Source organism: Lissotriton vulgaris, chromosome 10 (assembly GCF_964263255.1).
Source record: "Lissotriton vulgaris chromosome 10, aLisVul1.2, whole genome shotgun sequence".
Taxonomy (NCBI): Eukaryota; Metazoa; Chordata; class Amphibia; order Caudata; family Salamandridae; genus Lissotriton; species Lissotriton vulgaris.
This window is the reverse complement of record NC_141698.1, coordinates 771,876,147-771,898,406: the sequence shown is the minus strand read 5'-3', so window position 1 is coordinate 771,898,406 and position 22,260 is coordinate 771,876,147. Positions and strand designations below refer to the sequence as shown.

Here is a 22,260-nt window from a genome sequence, read left to right as displayed (position 1 = left end):
CCATGAAAATTTACCAACCACAGACATTTTTGGGAAAGTAGACAAACTGAGGATTTCAGGGTGGTGTGTTTTGTTGGATCCCACAAGGTTTTCATGACCACAATGCCCTACAGACCTCAAACTTTGCCAGAAATCATGCATTTCCCTTACATTTCTGAGATGGATACTTTGAGAATTGGTAAGAATCCACAAAATTCCTAACACCCAGCATTGCACCACTTGTGTTGATAAAAACGTTGCCCCATTGTGTGGTTGGGCCTAGTGCCCGTGACAGGAACGGATCAAACCGAGGTCAATAGGAGTCCACATGCTAGGGTCACAGGGTTGTATCAGAGGGTAACTCTAAGAATGAGTATGTGGATCGATGGATGGATGAATGAATGGATGCTGGAATACAAAGTGCCAGAGTGCATGTAGAATTACATTTTCAGTGCTTAACCCCTTCCATGCTCATGACGAGCTCAGCTCATCATGCAGTACACTGCTCATGTGCTCCTAACGAGCTCAGCTCGTCACGAACAATGGGAAAAAGGGGAATGCAGCACCTTGGGAAAATACCTCTAGCATTGAAGGTGTTAAACCCACCAGTGGCATTTTCATTCATAAGTCAGATCTTTTGACTTTGCCAATGCTTATTATAGTGCCATATGCTCGTGCTATATAGCATTCCCATTAAATGCTTGTTATTGCATTAGATTTAACAACAAGGGGTGGTGATGGACAAAGTTTCTGAATTAAGCAGAATACTCTCACCCAGTCAAGAGATCAGGGCTAGATCCAACACCGTTTTTTAGCTCACTGCACCATCCCAGCTCAGAACCTGGCTATATGCAAATTAGTCTGTTCCTGTCCCAGTGCATGATGGGAACTAAATAACGGTGATGGATCAAGCCCTGATCTTTGGACTGGGTAAGAGTGGTCTGCTTTGATTTGTCAGATCAGTTTTAGAAGTTGGCATATTTGTGTAATATGTGTCTGGCGTGTGATTGGCTGAGGCAGGCTGGTGAGCCTGGCTTAAAGAATCTGGGAGGGTCTGCCCCTGTGGTGAATGGAGTGTTTAGCATGCTGATGTGAGGGGAGGAGTGAGCCTGGGCCTGCTTGTGGATTGACTGTCTGGTTTGAGGGTCCTGAATGAGGCTGGGTTTTCCCCACACAATGCTGGCTCCACCCCCTGGGGTGCGTCTGATGTCCCTAGCCTGGCCAGTGAAAAGAATCCCCCATAACCAGTTCTAGCTGATTCTCCCCCTGCCTGGCCCCTTAGACCAAGGATGTTGTGTATAAAAAGGGTGCTGTGACACTTTGAAAATGTTCTTGTTCCCAACTTGAATCTACCAGGGGCGTGCTGCTGCTTGGGCTCAGGGGAAGGTTTGCCTCCCTGGGCCCTGCCCTGCTCCTGGACTTCTGATGGACTTTCCTCCCTAGAAGCTGCTGTGCTCCACCTGAGGTCCTGGACTCCTTGTGGACTTTTGCTGTTCCTCTGTGCACCTAGCGCTTGGGAGTGCTTTCTTTTGACCCCCAGCGCTTGGGAGCGCTGATCCTCCTACCTAGCGCTTGGGAGCGCTGGTTCTTGCTCTCTAGCGATGGGGGGCGCTTTATCCCTGGTACGAGTGCTGGGAGCGCTTTATTCATCAAGCCGGTGCCCACCCGGCATTGCCCCGTGCTCGTGAAGGTCTCCGAGCCCCCAGCGAGTGCCTACCTCGCTTATCCCTTACATTGCCGGAATTTCGAGGGAGCCCACCCCTCGCTATCTCCCCGAGTTCACCCCCGCAGCCCGGAGTCGGCTGAGGAGGCGCTGCGCCCGCCTCCTTATCCAGGGCCGCGCTGCTATTGGCGGCCCCAGAGAAAGTATTGCCGCACATTGATTGGTTCCGACTGCCGGGACTCCTGCCACGTCATTGCTGGGCCGCGCAGGGTTTGGCCCGACCTTGAGGGCTTCCCCACGCGCACCCGGAAGTCCCGGGAGCCCTGCCGCCTCGTCAGAGAGCAGGAAGAAGAAGGGGTAGAACAGGTAGCAGCGGGAGCCCACTCCGCGCTCCTGCATTGCCACCAGATGCCGCCGAACTCCCCAGTGGCTCCCGAGATTGAGGGAGAGCCCCGCCAAGCGAGAGGAGACCAGCGGAGCCGAGGAGTGAGGCGCGCCGATCCGCTGAGTGCCGAGAGGGAGAGGGGGCGTCGGGGCACATTGCCGGTGCCCGCCCCTCCTCTTCAGTGACGCTTTTGATGTGTGCAGAAGCCCGTGGGACCTCCCCGGATTGCAAGTCCCCCGAGAGGGACTCTACCAAGACCCCCTCCCCCGTTCACGAGCCCGAGAGGCCCAAGGGCACCCTGGTTGTTTCCCGAGCCCCACATTGTTTTAAAAAGCCACGAGGGGCGCGAGGCCCTAATTCTCCCCAGAGCCCCGGAGCTCCAGGAGGTCCCCTAGTAAAATCGAGTCCCACAGGAAGGACTCCAACGTTGGCCGCATCATCTACAGCTGCCCAGCACTTCATGGGCAGCTGCCGCGTGTAGGTTCGTTCCTGGCTTGTTAGCTGTCCTGACATTGGGTGTCCTTTGCCCAGAGAGGCCAGTTGGCCTGTTAAAAGTACTGGCCAATGTTAAATCAACTTCCAGAATTATTCTGTGTTTCCTCCCTGCAGGTGCTTCAAATGCGTTACGTGCCTTGCTAATTTTTCCCTCTTGAATCCCCTTGCCTCATGTATGTACTGCTGGTTAGAATGAGTTCTAATGCTAGTTCTGGGAAGCTTCCAGTTGTTATATGTTCTAATGCCAATTCCATCAAGTGCATATTCCTAGCAGTGGTCCCTTGGCCCTGCCCTGTACATAGTCCCTTGTAAATCCTGCCCGTGCCTCTGGCACCTTGTAAAGTGTGTGTTCCTATGTGTCCTTTTTAATGCAAAGACTATTGTCATATACTTTGTGGGGGGCCCTGGATGTTGTTGCTGGTGGGTGCGTGCGCAAATACTTAACCTACATAGCCTTAGAGTTTAGCCTTGCTGTTCGCGCCACGTTACCTAGAGGGTGAGCAGGGGTTGTCTTGGCGGGTGACCCCCTTGCCCTGACGTGGGAGTGGTGGTCTCTGACTGGCTTTGGCGCAAGCACTGGCCGGTCGGGGATCCCATTTCTTACATAGTATGTGAAGCAATCAGCAGTAAATGCAGAGGGTATGAGTTATAGTGGCCAGGCCCTACACCCAGTAGCCCACTGCTGCACACAGCTCACTCAGTGTAACAATATAAAAGCTATCATTTTAAATAAGGCAAACATACTAGCTTTGTCAAAAAGTATAATCAAATGTATATATTTAATACATTTACACATTGCAATGATTAATAAAAGGGATTGTCATCAAAGATTTTGAATAAAGCCTTTTTGTTTTAAAAAAAACAGGTCTTTGAGTCTCTCCTTTAATATTTTTCAAAGCACAAAGTACCACCACAGAACCAACCACTAGAGGGCCCCACACTCCAACTGAAGAGCATATAGCTCCAGCCCATAGTGCTTTTATAAAACCTAGTAAGCTCTCCTGGAGAAAGGGATTAAATGACCCATGAGACCTCCTTATTTTTTATTTTGCTGGGGCTTCTGCACTACCTGCAACCCGTCCCCTACAGCATTAAACAAAAATGTTTGGTGGTGCTCCTGCCTCTTCTAGGGGCACAACCAGCAGGAAAATATGTTGAATATGTTTGCCATTATGGTGTGCTCCTTGCTAGGAGTGGTGAAAAATAAATGAGCATCTCTTGCCGCTCATTTATTATTCATCTTGCATATTTTGTTTGTTTTCTTTAAATATTAGGGATGGCGTCCCCTGGGCTCACATGCATTTAAAGGGGAAATGGTCATATTCCCCCCTTCTGAGTCTTTACATGCCCTGGGGACCGTACCCCCGGGTCCCTATTAATATTTAAAGGGAGTGGGATTGCCCAACTCCCTTCCACAAGAGCTTTTTTCAGGTCCAGGAGAACCCATTCCATTTGCTTTTCTACCATTCAACGAAAACAATTTTTTTTGTCTTTCGCTGGGCAGACCGTTGCAAAAAAAATTGTGCTTCCACCTACAGGGAGCATTTCTGTAGCTCCCGCTGGGTGGGAGCACACAGTTTTGGCCTGTCCACTCTCTCGTGGGCAGGTAACCAGTGTCCTGGGTGTGGGCTCCCCAGGACACAAAAATAGAGCGGGCCTGGGAAATGGAGTTTCTAGAGCCTTGAAGAGGCTTGAGGGGGGCATGCCCCCCTTTTAATTAAATATTGGCCCCGGGGGATGGGGGTCCCTGGGGCTTTGGCTAGGCTGGAGGAGGGGGGGCGTACTCCCCCACATCTTTTAATTCATTTTGGCCCTGGGAATTTGGTCGCCTGAGGCGGGAGCCACATGATCCCATCCCTTTGAAATTCTGTGCCATCCCCCCGGGGGGGAGGGGGCGGGGCTTTGGAGGGTGTTGGTTATTTAACACGCGGGAGACTGTGTTTTTTTTTTAAATGTTTCTGCAGATTTGCAGCTCTACCTAAAACTTGCGGTAACATTTTTTTAAAAATCTTTATTTTGGCCCAAGTAAGCCTCTTGGGGGGGGGGGGCTGGGTGATGTGGTAGCAGCCAATCAGATCTCATCTTGAGATTTGTCAGTTTCAACAGATCCTCCACTGCTTGAAATATATAACGTTTTTGACCCTTAATTTCTCAAAAACTACTGAAAAGATTTGCACCTAATCACAAAATGTACAATTTCTGGACAAAGGGCTAGCTTTCTGCCCAATTTGATGTAAATCAGTGTCTAAATTTCCAATGGGAAAAATGTGTTTTAGGAGACCCCCTCCATTTTTCTTGGGCTCCACTTGTTAGAGCCACCCAAAACTCTGAGGGAAGGGGCTGAGGTGGATGAGACACTTTTTGGGAAAGTTTTATGGAGATTTGGCAAATTGCACATAAGTCATAAGCAAATCAAAAATGTGTTTCTTCCTGAAACACGATTCTAACAATAACTGCCCAGTGTTTACCGCCATTGGGTATATATGTTATGCATAAAATGCCAAGGCATATAATTAGTACCTGTAGATATCTGGAGAATGTATGAAAAAATGAAAGTAAGTTAACTTTTGGAACACATCCAGTATTTTAAATAAATAAGCCATCAGCTGATTTAAGTTAATACCACCTAACTGGATATCAGCGTAAATATATTTCGATAAAAGGAAACCAACAAAAGAACTTTACTAAATATATAACCGTAAGTGACTTACATTTGAAAGAGTCTGTAATTTTTCTCAGGAATTCAAAAAAACAATCCAATGATCAAAGGCAGGTTGAACTCACGAAATTGTCCAAGAAACTGAGCACATTTTCCAGGGTGAGCAATGCATCTGAAGAAATCTTTTTAATTCCTGACACATGCAGCTACAACAAAAAGGATTCGCAGAACCAAATATCTGAGCACATAGCTCTGAGATAAAACCCCTTTTGAGAGGCACTCTATGGAGTTTTAAGATCATGTGCCTGCTCATTTGGAATTGTAATTTCTATCCCTGCAAATACTTTTCAATATTTGTAACAGTTCTTCCATAAAAAATGTCATGCTTGCAACTGATGAAGGAATTTACCATACAACGCTTACTCTGCTTGCTCCTGCATGTATAGTAGGTTGGAATTGGGACTGACCGAATCCTGAATATGCCTAAACGGATATCCCTTCTTATCACAAATGCATTATATCCTATGGCACTACTGACAAAGCGGACGGGATAGTAAAGTGCACGACAAACTCTAAATCAGGACATCAAATATTTAAATAAAGTTGTCATTGTAGTACAGTCACTATTTACATAAGTCAGCAGGAGATAAACCTGTAATTGTATTCTTTAAGAATGTTTACGATGGTGCATAAATCATGCATAAAAGGGAGATTTAGGCACAAAAAAGACTTGTATAGATTGCTAGTAATCCAGCAAATGAAATCAAGCACCCTGATAAATTCTAAATTCGACTGACAAATACCTTTGACTTAGTGGGCTAAGTGCAGGAATTCACCCTACTTTCCTTACTAAAATGTTTGGGTTTTGGAAGAGCAAAATATTTAGACCTAAGCCACCTATTTATTCCAACAGTACTTCATTCTCGATCCTAACTAAATGTAATTGGGTGGTGGGTTTTCTCCTCCCTCACCAATGCATGCTCACACCAATGCATGCTCATGTTAAAATAAAAATAAAAACATAACCCTGTTAACTTCTTTCCATTTTCTAATTCTTAGATCCACCTTTGATCCAATTTTAGTAACTTTGATAACTCATTGTAATAGCTTTCGTTCTTTTATCAACACATTAGGGGGGGGCAATGCCAACTGGTCTAAAACCCCTGTTTCCTCAAATCTCACATGAACCAGTACTTAACTTTGTCTCTAAATGTAATTTGGATGAAAGAAAAATAATATATCCGAATTTAGATCTTTTTTTGTCAGACAAAGACACTTTGAAGATGGGGAAAATCATGAGTTTTCATGAAGTGGGAATATCAGTGCCATACAATTAACTGTTTTCCCTACATGCTCAGTATATTCAATACTCCGCAACTCATAAGAATTTCATAAGACATTAAAAAAAGTTGATATAGATTTATGAAAGCGTTCTTTAGCCGTTATATGGACAGCTCTGTGATCCAACTGGACAATAAGCTGGGATCAGAATACTTTATTTATAAAATTGGTTAGCCAGGGTGGCCGCGTATGGGCGACAAATAGGATACTGAGAAAGGTAAATTGGTTTAAGGATGAAAAAGATCCCATGGCCCCAAACTTTACAATTTGGCCTTATCTGCCACCGCATAGCAACTTTGAGATGCTGCATATATCCAAAAGCAGATGAATTTGGTGTCCAGAAACAATTCAGCATACCAAATCAGAGGAAATGTGAGAAAAGCAAACTATTGTTAGAAGAAATTGGGAAAGGGTTGATCTTTAGCACTGATCGTAATTGCTGCGGTCTCTGCAGACTTTAGTCCACATTTAAGCTAGGAGTTACTTTATCAAAACGTTCTTCTGAGTACACATTAAGCCTTCAAAATAATGACACTGTAAAGAATCTGTGTTTATGGCGCCTAGTTCATGTGTACCCTATAGATTTATGGTACAAGAACATCTCACTACCAGAATTTGGTGGTGGAATATTTTCAGAGTCAACTCAAACACATAAGCTCGTCTCACGATGTCAACTAAACTCATCATTCAAAATGCCTTTTCTAAAACAGCTTTCACTAGAAAGTTAGATTGAATTAGTATTTTATTGCCTATCACTACAGAGAAAGTGGCATTACATATAAATTAGAAAACAAGAGCTAAAGTGGCTAATGTTATAGTAATGGCAAACCTTATTAACGTTCTGAAGATTATGCTTAACTTGAGAAATTGACATATTTACAATTAGATATGATTGAATAGAACATTGTGAATATGCCGTTTTTATGCTAATTAAAGGCACAATTCTAAGTCCCTCCAAGGCCCACATTCCATTGAAATGGGGACTCTGGCTTATTTATACACTATCGTCAAAACAGATTGTGCTTATTGTCAATTTTTAGTTCGAGCCTGGCCAGTCCATGCACTGCTCTGCGAGGCATGCTGTATTGAGGTTGGGTATAGAAGCTCTGCCCATTTTAAGCCCATCTTTGTAATTGGCTCCTGTTACTGTCCTTGTGAAATCGTTGCTTTTCATTTGCGAATAGGCTAAATAGCCCCGCCTTGAAATCGTCTTGTCTGCATTTGTAACCTCCCATAACGACTGGACTTTTTACTTGTGTTGTTACATGGGCTGCATTATGTAGTCGGTGAGCACTATTTTCTTTAACAATCTTCCCCTATTCCACATGACATCGCAGCACGATGCACGCTTTTATATTTTTAGTATTGTATTTATTTAAATTACAGCGCGGTCCGCTTCATCTATAGCGGCTGAGCTTATCTAATGATAAATCTATGGCACGGAGCGCTTTCACTTCAGCGACCATGCTTATCTAAATATTTAATTTACAGCGCTGGCCGCCATCACTTTAGCGGCTGCGCTTATTCATTTATTTATTAATTTTACAGCGTGACCCCTTTCACTTTGGCAGCCGCGCTACAGAAGCTTTCTTTAGACGCTGCTCAATGTGACCTTTTTTACGGCGAGCAGCATCTAAATAAAGGGGCTTGCCGCTATTAAAGTAGTCTGCATTTGCAAGAGATAGTTATTGGCATTAGAAATAACAATGCCTTTTATATATGTGTTGCTTTTAAAAACAAATAAAAGGCTTTGTCATTTACAATGCAATAGCTTAAACGCTTGCAAATGTGAGACCTATTGCATTGAAAATGCTTGTTTCTTAATGTTATCCTATGAAGAAATGAACAACTCTTGTGACATCTCTCAATGGCTATATGACACTGAAATTTAGCTAGGCCTCTTGGAGCTTTATAGTGTCCAAAGCTCCTTTTTTCAGGACTCTCCTATCAAAAACGTACATAATAGCTGCTGTTCTTAATATCTCTTCCTGCTGGTTATTTAAAATATTTTTTTCTTATCATATTCATAACGTACTGTACATTTGATTAATAAACCTCATGCAAGAAAATTAGTTTTCAAGATCTATAACTTCTCATTACATCCTTGCTATTCCTCAGTCATTCTCTCATCTGAGCCACCAATTAAAGTTGTCAAAAGATTTGTATCTCTTCCCTTAACAAAGCTTTAATGTCAATATAGTTGAACATTAAAATATCCTCACTCCAATTCAAAACTACAAAAACTGTTTTGGATCTTCTCTCTGAAAATATCTGGAGATATTTAAAACAAGCTGTTGTACATACCCAATGTATTTATTCAAATAGAATATGTGCAGTTTTCATTTTTAGGTCGAGCCTAGAGCCAACGCCCATGCGCTGCTCATTGTGCGAGACTGCTGTAGAAGAGTATGGGAGGGAAGCTGCGCCCACTCTCCGCCCATATTTTTCATTGGCTTGTGTCATTGTCTTTCGTAAATGCTACCTACGGATTCGTTAATAGTCTTGTTAGTCCCTCCTTAGTACGGCCTTGTCTTCATTTGTAACCTCCCACAGCTATTGGCCCCTTTACTTCGGTTGTTGCACGGGACCTGTTATTTAGTCTGTCAGCACTATTTACATTATTGAGTTTCTCTTACTGCGGGCTGGACATACGCTGCTTCAGCTGAAACCACTTGTGTTTTTTAGGCAGCAGGGCACCCTTGTAACACGGGTGCCTGCTTTTAATCACTTGACCCAGCATTATCTGTCTGTTTCAACCCCCCAAGCAAAATGGATTTCGAAATGATTTGTGAATTAAGTCTTGTGAATTCCTGGTAGCGCTTAATCCTGTGCTAATAGACTGAAGCTGACAACAGCATATCTGTGTTACACGTCATTTGCACTCCAACCACCTGATGGTTTGTTTTAAAAAGCCTGTTTTATGAACAACACCACCACTACCAATACCCCCAACACCAATACCACCACCACCAATACCACCGCTAATACCAACATCACTGCCACTAATACCACCACCACCAATATCAATTCCACCAATACCAATACTACCAATACACCACCAACACCAATATAACCACTGCCACCAATACCACCACTAATAGCTCCAATATGACCACCACCAATACCACTACCACCAATACTACCACCACCAATACTACCACCACCAATACCACCACCACCAATACCACCATCAATACATCGCCACCAATACCACCCCCACCAGTACCACCACTAACACCAATACCACCACGACCACCATCAATATCACCACCACCACCAATACCACCACCACCACCAATACCATCACCAATACCAATACTACCACCAATACCACTACCACTACCACCACCAATACCATCACCACCACCAATACCATCACCACCATCAAAACCATCACCAATACCACAACACCACCAATACCACCACCCCCAATACCACCACTCCAATACCACCACTCCCAATACCACTACCCCCAATACCACCACCCCCAATTCCACCACCACCCCCAATACCAATGCCACCACCACCAATCCCACTACCAATACCACTACCATGAATACCACCCCCACCAATACCACTACCACCAATACCACCACCGCCACCAATACCACCACCAATACCAATGCCTCCACCAGCAATACCACCACCGCCACCAATACCACCACTGCCACCAGTACCACCACCAATATCACCAACCACCACCAATACCATTTCCAGTACTACCACCAAGACCACCACCAATGCCACCGCCCATGCCAATACCACCACCAGCAATACCACCACCACCACCACTTATACCACAATCACAACAATACCACCTCCACCAATACCAATGCCAGTACCACCACCAAGACCACCACCAATGCCACCGCCCATATCAATACCACCACCACCAATGCCACCACCATCAATGCCACACCAATACCACCACAATACAAATAGCACCACCACAATATCAATAACACCACCATCAATGCGATCACCACCAATACCACCACCACCAATTCCACCACCACCACCATCAATACCACCACCACTGCCACCAATACCACCACCACCAGTACTGCCACCACCAATACCACAACCACCACCAATACCACCACCACCACCATCAATACCACCAGTACCAATACCACCACCAATACCACCCCCACTGATACCATCACAAATACCTGCACCACCAATACCACCACCACCATCAATACCAATACCACCACCACCAACAACGACCACCAATACGACCACCACAACCAATAACCTAACCACCAATACCCCCACCACCACCACCACCAATACCGACAAAATTACCAATACCACCAAAACCAATACCATCATCACCAATACCATCACCATCACCACCACCACCACCACCAATTGCCCACCACCACCAATAGCACCACCATCACCACCAATAGCACCACCACCACCAATACCGCCACCACCGCCAATACCAGCACTACTAGTACGAGTACCACCACCACCAATATCGGCACCACCAATACCAGCACCACCACCACCTGAGCGCCTCATGCTCATTAGTAATATCAGGAGCACTGCACGAGACCGGAGCTGCAGCCAAGACCATCCCTCCCTCCCTCTATGCCTGCCATAAAGCACAGCCCGCCCTGCACCAGACCGTGAAGTCCGGGCCCTACTACTAAGCATGAGCGAATTTTGCGGATCTCGCGTTCGCGAATTTTGCGGATTTGCAGATTCGCAATCCGCAAAATCCGCGAATTCCCGCGAATTTGCGGATTTTTTTTTTTTTTGTGTTCGCCCGTGTTTCTGCCAGTTCGCGAGGGTTTTGTACACTTTCGCAAATTGCGAACTTACCTGTCGGGTCGCAAGTTTCGCGAACTTGTTGTTTCTACGTGTCCAGCCTGTTTGGGACACTCTTCTTCATCACTGCCACTCTCTGACTACTCATGCCACCCTCTGGCCCACCCATGCCACCCTCTGTTTCATCACCACACCCTCTGGTTGTCCAGTGTACATTATTTTCGGCAAAGCAAAGCACACCTTCCCTGCCTCAAGTGACCTGAATTAATTTGGGGCTGATTAATGTGTCACAGAATATTTTTTTAGCTGGCACCTGCTTCCTTAGTGCGCCCTGATTAGTGATCTTTTGCACTTGCTAAGTGCTTTCATTGTTGCAAAATTAGTTACAACACCTGCCCTGCCCCAACTGACAATAATGAATTAGGGGCTGATTAATGGATTTTAACTTCCAGCCTGGCTCCTGCTTGTCTCCCTTAGCTGTAATTCAGGACCTTTGTGGCATATGTGTAACTATTCTGAGGTTCAGAGCAGGGTCACATAATAGTTTCAACTGGCAACTGAACTCTGGAGGGGCCCCTCAGGAAGCACTACAGGAAATGGCTACTAATGATGAGCCTGAACTTTTGAACCTGGTAAGTAGTTACTTTCAGTTTTGCTAAAATCGTATTTCTGCAATTTTGCACTTATTCGCGGGGCGCGAACTCACGCGAACAGTGCGAGCAGTGCGAGCAAAATCCGCTGCTCGCGGATTTGCGGATTTTGCGGGAGATTCGCAAATCTCGCGGATTGCGGATTTCCCGAAAATCCGCAAAATCCGCGAGCGGAACGGATTTTCCGCCCATGCCTACCTACTACAGCTGGAGTGATTTTTTTTTTTTAATTTGGCCAAAGATAGCAATGACATTATGCAATGCCACACTGCACACTCAAATCACTGAGAGGGCAGGAAATAGCCCCTCCCTCCCGCTTTTCCTCCTGAGCTGCAGCAGTGTAGTCACAGAGCAAAAGGTGTTGGAGCGCTTTGTTAGTGTTTATAGCTCGGATCATATGTAACTCTCACTTCACACTTTGTGTCAGTGTAATTCACAACACTTACATATCATCTTCACAGCACTATTTATCACTACTTTGAAGACGTTGCAGGCCAGTCTCTTCCTCTGATATTTACAATTTAATAAGCTGTCAACAAGTCCTTTTATTGCAATGCAATCGGTCTTGCATTTGTGAGAGTTTAAGCAATTATTATTGTGAATGACAATGCCTTTTTATTTGTTTTAAAACCCACAAAATAAATAAAAGGTATTGTTATTTACAATGCCAATAGCTCAAACTCGCTTGAACGTGAGACCTATTGCATTGCAAATGGTTGTTAATTCATCTGCAAGTTTTTTCCATGTCTGATTTACCAGCAACATGAGTGACTTAAAACTATAGGCCTTATTCCAGAATGAGTGATTACACACTCTAGAAATGACAGAAGGTTTATTTTTTGCTAGAGTTGCTAGAGCATTCTTAGTGCCCTGCCTCTTGATATTCTCAACCTCTTTCTCAATTGCGGTCGAATTGGCCCATGCAGTAAAAATGATTGAATCCACATTAGTAGCAGATAAAGGGAAGTTTTGTGGTCCAGTAGTAAAATACCTACTGCTGCAACAATTACTGCTTGTGTCCTAGTGATTATATAGAATACTGATATTGCAGAAAATTCTAGCTGATAACGTCAAATTTAAATATGTTATAGCAATGTAAAAAAGATCAAAATACCTTAATTAGGAAAACAAATTGCAGAATTGTGTTGCCAATTATGAAAACTCTATCATGGTATTTGGGTTTTTCGCGTTCAACATATAATCATTGAATTATGCTTTAAATGCGAGTTGGAAGAAGCTGATTGATGGAAGAATGCGGAAGTGACCCTGCAGAGCGTCACTTAATCGTAGTTTTTTGTGAGGTCAAACCGGAGTTAGAAAATTTCGTATACTTGGGAGAAGAACATGAAGGCTTTTATATTCTCTGCTTGTGTCAGACGATTTCACTATTTATTCTGTGATCGGATTTGATTGCTAATCAAAAACATTGTTCAGTGAGCGAGCCACTGAGCTGTACAAACCTATTATAGAAAGCCCCCGGTATCCACTCTATGTATTTGTCTTCAATCGCACCTCGTCTAAGGAAAAGGAAATTGATCTTTAATGCTAAATACTCTGGGAAGATGTATCGTACTGGAGAATGGATAACTATTAAAATAATAGTCTTGCATTCATCACCCAGGTGAGAATTTACCAGCATGCCAAATATGAAAAAGAAAAATATATTTTAATTTCTGTAAAGTATAACATTTTCTACAAATTCATGCTTTGAAAAATATGGGTTCCAAAAAATAAGAGCAGTTTCTCAGAAGATTATAGCAAGGTATTTAAGGATCTTCAATCGGTATTGTAATGATTTCTTACAGATTGACAAAGGAAAAGTGCATGGATGTATTGATGTTGGTCTGTCTGTGATGTCCATCAAAAAGTCAACAAAATGCATTGATCTGGATACAGAGGAACACATTTACCACCTGAAGGTACAGTATATGATCAACAGTGCAGAAATTAGATCCTGTTGTAGATATACCACCAAACGGTTTACTTAGTACCTGTTAGCAACCTTAGGGAGCCAACAGTATCTTAGTGATTTAAAATTAGTTCTGAGCCTGGCATTGATTTTTTTTTACACTCGCCCTCTAAACGCTCCAGAGTTGCTTTTAACTCCCTCCACCACGTCCTCCATTCTCTTATCCAACTGTGCACACCATGGGCAACACACATTTAATAAAACCTTGGAGACGGTCATCAGGGGCGGCCTTAGGCATGTGCAACTGTGCACCTGCACAGGGCCACCAAACCCCAGGGGCCACCACGCCAATATATATCCTTAATATAATAATCCTCTGAGGATGGATACATATTTGCGTGGCGGCCCCTGGCTGGGATTTGGCGACCTCCGGCTTTGTTCCACTTCCAAACACCCTGAACCCCCCCCCCCCCCTCTTCACTGGCCTCCGCGCTCCGCCCTACCAGGACCCCCTCTTCCGGGGCCCCCAACCTATGGTCCCTGCCCAGGGCCGCCATAAGCCTAGAGCCGCCCCTGCGGTCATTCTTGCGCTGTCATATGCAGGGCAGGACATACCATATGCTCTTTCATGCACTGTTTACTTTCCGTTTGCCACAGCCTGCACTTTCGTTGCCATACCTTGCACAGGCATTATACAGCTACTCTGCGTACCATCGGTGTTTTTATTACCAGGACATGTACGATTACTAAACCACATGTCGATCTTTTTAATACAATGCACCGTGCCTTTAGGGCTCACCAAGCCTTTGTTAGGCTTGGTTTGGGCTTTACCGATACTTTAAATCGCAAATTCGAGTTAGCAGTGTAAAACTGATCTGTCAGCCAGCAGTGGCGGACTAGGGGTTATGCTCGCTTTGTCACACCCATGGTGGCACAATAAGTGCTGTAGCCCACAAAGGAACCCTTTAATTTACCTGCACTGTGTTCCCCTGGTACCATAAACTAGGGACTTATAAGTTAGTTAACTTAAGCCAATTGTGGGTGAGCCAATTAGACGTACCTTTTTAAGAGTCAAAGGTCTGTTTGGCAGGACTAGGTGCACCTGCAGAGTCGAACAATCAGCAGCATTGGTCCAAATACTAGTGATCATTCAGAAAGAGGCATTTCCTTACAGACAGTTTACTCTACGCACCATCACTTCTGCGCATTTTGATAGATATTATCTACTTGATGTAACCAAATCCCTGTACTCAATCTTGAAGTTTGGACCATGTGAATTACTGACTCCCCTTCTTTGCAGTCCTCATCTTTGTTACCCTTTGCCGTACAGAATGTAAACTCGGTGCAAAATTCCCCTCATTCTGCAAAGATCATGCCATTGACATCCATCTTATCAGTTCTTCGTCTTCACAGACGAATTGCAAAATGCTCATCTAAAAGTAGTACCATTTAATGGTTGAGTTTGTGTATTGCTCATTCTGTCTCCATCTTACTACCCAACCTATCATACATTACTTCTTTACCACTGCTTATCCACTGCAACTGCTAATGTACTTCTATTCCAATTAAAGCTCAGCACAGCAACTCATATTGATGGTTGTACATTCTCCAATAAATGTAATACAATAAAGATAAAGAGAGAACAGTGCTTGTGCTTTGATGGGTGTATATAGTGGTGGTAGCTCCACACTTCATCCATCCTGCTTAGGAAAAGAAGCTTCTAAGCTAAGGTTTGGTTCTGCAAAGAAATAGGTGGTAGCTGCAGGCTTGCACATCAATATCATTAGAATAAGCCTCTTCGGATGACTCTAATTGGATCCACTTTGGAACATTTTAATTGGCCCGCAACCAGGTCTTCAAAGCACAAAGCCCCTAGAGAAAAGAAGGAAATGTTCACGGTCTAATAATTTTACCTTGAGTCGTTTTGATGGCTTTTCTTGTAATTTCAAACTGATTTTTGTTTCAGGTGAACTCTCAGGAACTCTTTGATCAATGGGTAGCAAAGCTCCGAGACCATAGGTTGTTCCGTCAGAATGAAATTGCAATGTTCCCCCATGATATGGAAAACCACTTCTTCCCGGTGTCTGCAGACTCGTCACCCTCAGTGTTCGATGCTGCCTCTCTCAGAAGGGTAAGCATTATCAGTTGAATCACCAGCTTTTCTTTTGTTTAATTTTAAAGCATTACCAGCATGAGCTTAATATATGTTATATGTTCTGATATTGTGCCATTACTTCAGGGGTGATAAGAAACCTGCACTTTTTATTTGAAGAGACCATGCATTACCAGTACAAGGAAGGAAATATTAGGTGAATTCAATTCTCTTACTACTCTGTGATATATAGATATATAGATCACATATATATATATATATATATATATAGATAGATCTATATACATGCCATATATGTGGCATCTATAACCGGCATCCGCATTCCCCCAGCACCACCACCCAGAGAGCAATACATGATGCCTTCTATGCGCTTTACTAGACCCTATACTGGTACAACGACAGTCTAGTATTTGTGATTTCCTCTCTGCTATCATCTTACTTGTGATTCCACCTCCCAGAGGACAGAGAGGCTCTGAATAGCCCGATCACGGAGCAGAAGATCCGATCTGGCATTTGTGATTCTTACACCTACAAAGCTCTGGGTTGAGGTGGCCTCTACCTTTTGAATTTTCTAAAACGTATATGAAGCCCTACTGTTCCCCAAACTGCTAGAGGTCTATACCATTGCTCTTGCTGTGGGTAGTTTGTCCCAAACTATGCGAGAAGCAAATCTGGTTTCACAGCTCAGATGGGAATGGTAAGTTTACTCCTACAGACCACTATCCATGATGGGCAGTGATTTATAAAATTCTAAGTAAGATCCTTGTGACATGTCTGTTGGGACACATGCCAGTGCTGGTCCACCCTGACCTTTGGATAAAGGGCCATAAATATGGATCATACAACTAAGGAAATGCAAGATGGTAACCTCGCAAAAGCGATTTTCTCCTTGCGACTCCAGGTAGTCTTTTGGTGCTCTCTCTCCACCTGACTGTGCAAGACTGGGTGGCCCTCTCAAATGGTTATGTTCCCAAGACTCCTGTATTATTTCACCAATATAGTGATCCTGGCCCCTCGCAGCACATTTAAAACATTGAACGCAGTGGTGGATGGCCTCATGTGGAGTAAGGGGTGTCGTAGAGTGGTACTGGCCAAGCTGCAACTCAATGGAGCATGGACGACTGAGAGCTTTGGTGTTCGAACACTACTATCTTGCTGCACAGGTCCATTGGCCAACCTATTGACTGGCTGGGCACCACCTAGCGGAAATATGTCTGGTGTCGGGGACGAGAGCCTTGAGGCTTGAGCAGGAATTGTTTCACCTGGGATCTGCGTGGCCTGTTTTCTCAAATGCCCTCATTGGAGTGACATATGTGTGCCATCGTACTGTATTGAGGGTTGTACCTGGGCTGCCATTGTATGCTCTGACACTCCCCCTGGGCTCCATCTGCTCGTTCTGAGCAAGCATTTGTAGGGAAGGAAAGGCACTTTGGATTCGGTGGGTGGGCACGTTGGGAGGCTTGTTCCGAGATGAAGTCCTGGTCCCCTTTGACCTCCTGCCTGAACAAATAGGTTTTCTGGTCTGTCATTTTTTAGCATGCAGGCATCTCATAAAGGCACTAGAATGCATGTGGGACATTACAGAGACCGTGATGCACCCCTCCTGGCGCAGGCCCTCTACACCGTGGGTAATGGGTGGAGATTGATTACGTGGCTGACAAGAGCCATTCCTTATACCACTCAAGACCCTTTGAGAATCTTTTGGCATTCCTGGGAGCGGGAAATAGGACATGCATTGACCCAGAAGGAATGGGACAGAGTCTTCATAGAAAGACAAAGGTTTTGCGCAATACCCGCTTTTGTTATATACAACATTACGTATTACAGAGAGCTTAACACCAGATAAGATACACAAAATATACCCTACCGCATTCCCAGACTGTCCTCACAGCTGGGCCCCAGTGTTGGATATGTTGCATATATTTTGGAGCTGTCTCTCAGCTCAAGCACTGCAAGTGGACGTCTGCACCATACTCTTGAGCGTGAGAGTGCAGGGGGATTTGGATTGCATAACTGGCTGTTTGATGGGCTGCTCCAGATGCTGTGCAGCGGGTGTAGCCGCCAACCGCTTATTTGACTTGGCACTAATCCTCATCAAGTGGACAATTACCATGCACTGGAAAGCCCCAGCATTGGCCAGTGTAGCGCACTGGAGTGTTGACGTGCAGTGGGGCATGGCGGAGGCAACGGTGCTGTGCTGCGATGAAATACGGCGACTGCTAAGGCGTCCATAGCGGTGGAGTGGGACAAATTGCTTATTGCCCTCCAGGACCCCCTGTTGACGATGTGTGCTCTGAATGACTTGGCATAGCATGCACATGCCTAAATAGCACTCCCTTACAACAATGTCTCCCCGCTGGACTGACCACCCCTGGTTCTTTCCCTTATTAACTGGTTAACTGTCAGGACTGTACCACCCAGACACCGTTTTTGTTCCATAATGGTTCAAAGGCTCATATTCGGGTTTGTTTTACACCAGTTGTATACTATTACACTGTCGTGGAATCTGGATGCAATGTGTATGACTGTAATTAAGCATGCCATTTGTGATTCTTTGGTTTATTCATGATTCCTGGTATGCTGGTAGCAATGCATATTGTCAAAACTCAAAGATGGTTTTTACTGAAATGTGATTTTCTAGCAGTTCAGTCACTAGTTGAAGAGTTGCTACAGGGCTGATTCCTATTGTGAGGTGCTGTCAATTTAAATAAATAGAAATTATCTTTTTTCTTCAACAACTTCATACTTGGTTAAAGTATACTTTAAAACCCCAAACCCACCATGACGCTAATACATTTCATGTTGTGAATTATTAATAAATGTTATTCTTCTTTAACTCTGAAACAGGCAAGTATTTTTGCAAGGCAGAACTCTGTCCAGGCGGGAAGTGGCTCACCTTTCTCATGCTTAAGCAGTGAAAGCAGAGTTCCAGTTTGGCTCAAATCCTCTGAGGACTTGGACAGATGTTCCAAAGGTAACTGTACTATGGCTATTTTAATTATGTTGTGCTACTTGTTCGGTAACAACTCAATCTGTTGCTTTCTTTGATTTATTTTACAAAAATAGTTATTTATGGCTCTTATACAGATCAATTATATTGGGCACTACGTACAAAACCCGGTTATTTTGCTGAGAACAGAGCAGTGAAAATCTCGGCTCCCAAGTCTGTGTTCTAGTGGGCACTGATCCGCTGCCTGTTCAAGTCTTCAGAGACCTGATCAAGGGGGTGGTATGGAAGATCATGCTCCACCATCTCCGCTGACTTCTTCTACCTCTCTATTTTCCACACACTTCTTGAGTGGTGGGCAAAGCTCCATTATTACCAGCTGCCACATCCATTGCCTTCCACTGCACACGCCACAAATCAGGTAGGAGGGGCCTGTGCTTGGTGCCCCATCTTTTAGACCAGCTCCCCTCTCCTCAGAGAGCAGTTCTAGAGGGATTGTGGCCATTTGCCAAAAATTTACCTTTTTACCATAAGTTGAGGTCATAATGAAAAATGGCTCAGTGAGTTAAATGCTCAGCACTGACCTGTGTATGAGGTGGACGTCCAGGTATACAAAATAAATTACGCCTGCTTGGCTGGTGAAGTTTTGTCTACAAGAAGACCACATGGCTCATGGTTGGGACTCCGAATAGACACACATATGCTTGCTCATTGGTTAGATCTGCCTGAGAATGAGAAGTGACGTTTTAGCGTAAAGTGGAATTCCAGCAAGGCTTGTTCAGTCTGAAATCCTCCTGAGTTCAGTAAGTATAGTATAACATTACATGGGCAAGCAGTAATACATGTTAGTTCCAGCACTTAGAGGTGGCATATAATGTGCTTTGTGAAAACAAATATTATAGATTGGGGTCAGGGAGGAAAAGCATAAGGGACATTGGCGAGAGGTAGATGCTGTCAGTTTGTTTAAAAAAAGAAGCTGAGGGAGTTGGAAACTAATGATGAAGTGCTTTTTATGTGAGGCTCACCTATGATTCCTCCACTCTGGTAGTCATGGGATCACATATAAAAATGTGTGAATAGGTACTTGGAGATGGCAATGCCTATAAAGAAGGATTGGGTAGCGTATTTTTTGTGGACCCACCGCTAGCACTCCTCCAGTTTTTCCATTAGGTTCTCTTCTGAAGAGAGATTGGCGAGCGTAGAGAATTAGTTCTTTTAGGGTGATTTCTGCATTATTGACTAATGAAAACAAGGTCTGATGTATGGCCTGCCAGTAAGTTGTGTATTTGGTGCCTGTTTCTGTTTTTGCTTAGTGAGCATTCATTAGCATGCAAGTAATGTTGCTTTTACTTGACTGGTAGAGACGCTAAGTTGTGTACCAATGACGATGATCATGAGATGTAGGAGTCTTTAAAAGCTTTTGGTTTCCTGTGAGATGTGCTATCTCTCTCTCTCTCTCTCTATATATATATATATATATATATATATATATATATATATATATATATATATATATATATATATCCATATTACACGTTACTCATCATGTATGTTTTATATCACAAGTTATTAATTGATTTAGTACACATTTGTTGAGAAATGTGTATTTTAGAGAATAATGTGCTAATCTATAAAAAGTGTTTGTGTGAAAATATGTATTGTTATATATCAGATTTTAAATTCAAAGCATATTATAAGGAAATTAAAAACACACGAATATTATTTTCTTTTATAGTACATTAACACTATAGTGTAGGTTTAATAAGTTCTGTATATCTCCGTATATCTCAAAATCACCATGGGTACTTCACCTGAAGTTTCTCTTTTCTTCTACACCTCTCTGAAACTTCTACAGACTCTCTCCTGTCTAATAAAACACACGCTGTTCTGCCCCTCCCTCTTGCCCTACTAACATGTCAAGCCATTTCTTGCCCTGCAAGACTCTGCCGACCTAAACCCATGCCGCCTGTTCACTGCCTCAAGAAGTTACCTCTTTTACCACATCCTCAGCCTTCTTATCAATGCAGGATAAAAAGGGCACTAAACATGATTTTTCTCATTGATTATAGATTGGAACTATTCTTCATTTTTGAGAGATGGCATGTGGACAGTGCAGCCCCTTTCACTCATGAAACAATCCAACATGGCACAAAATTGTTCTCAGGGACTGACCTAACAAAGCAGCTGCAGGGCTTGCTATCATCCGCAAGTCCTCATTTTGATTATTTAATTGTATTGCCATCTTCACCACTGAGTATAGTCACGACTGTAAATATGCAACCTCTCCTTGAGAACTTCTCGCTCCTTTTATTAATTTATAGATCTTAGATCCTCTCTAACTTTTGCCTTCCCTGTTTAATTCTGTGACTCAATCGCATCAGTGTTTCTCAAGCACATTTCCTTGATCTTCCTTGGCCACTTAAATATCTGGTCTGTCTATCCAGACTGCAGTGCTGCAAATGCAGTCATATTCTCTTAACCTTCATCTCTGCCTCTGTGAACCCCTACCCATTCAACTGAACAGACCATAGGTGCTATCCTATTCAATTTTCAGACTCTTTAAATATGCCAACACTTCACCTCTTCTCTATCCAGATGCCTTTGAAAGGGTTCAGCTGGCCAAGAATACTCAGCCAAGGCACAGTTATTCAGAAAAGGCAGTCATCTGACCCTGAAACAAACCCTGTTACTAAATCCTGAGAGAGCACAACGTTCTCTGCTGCCCCACCTTATGGACTGACTTCAGTGAATTATGAAGGTTTAACCATCAACCACTCTATGGCCTGTGTTTGTTTCCTATTTCGTCTTTAACCATTTAACATTGCTCGTAGCAGCAAATAAGTGTTCATTGAGGGGCTAATCATGCCTAAAGGGATCAAGGTTGTGATGTTTTGGGGGCTTAGATGGTATGTAATGTTCTTCCTACGACCTAAAGGATTTTGGTTCCTCATCGGTTTCACATATTTCATGTTTATAATATGTAGCCAGAAGCATAGCTCTGATGTGCTTTTGCCAATTAAATAACATACTTGGATGCCAATTAAAACCTGATGCCTTCCAGCCTCTCCTACATTTGGTTAAGCATAGTGTAGTAAAGAAGCCCACGCAGGTAGGATGTAATTAAAGATGATTTATTCAAGCAGGTAACATGTTGAATAGTTCCAGACAACAGGTAGTTGTGAAATGGGAGAATGCCAGCAAACAAGCCGCACAGAGGTCACATGTGTGCACCCACTTATAGAACGTTCCTAGCTCCTCTCACCTCAAGAAATAGAAGGCTGTGAAACCAGCAGAAAACTGTCTCTACAGGTAGCCCCATTTTAGTGTTCATGAAATGTCC

The 22,260-nt window shown here is 43.8% G+C and overlaps 1 protein-coding gene across 1 annotated transcript in view; it reads left to right on the top strand.

The window, feature by feature from the left end:
• The window catches only part of OSBPL3 (oxysterol binding protein like 3), a 909,495-nt gene that overhangs the window by 515,882 nt on the left and 371,353 nt on the right, over window positions 1–22,260 (top strand). The window contains exons 7-9 of the mRNA XM_086941688.1: window positions 13,757–13,870; window positions 15,827–15,991; window positions 18,821–18,947. Of these exons, the coding sequence (XP_086797814.1) occupies window positions 13,757–13,870; window positions 15,827–15,991; window positions 18,821–18,947 (406 nt within the window). The remainder of the gene's footprint in view (window positions 1–13,756; window positions 13,871–15,826; window positions 15,992–18,820; window positions 18,948–22,260) is intronic.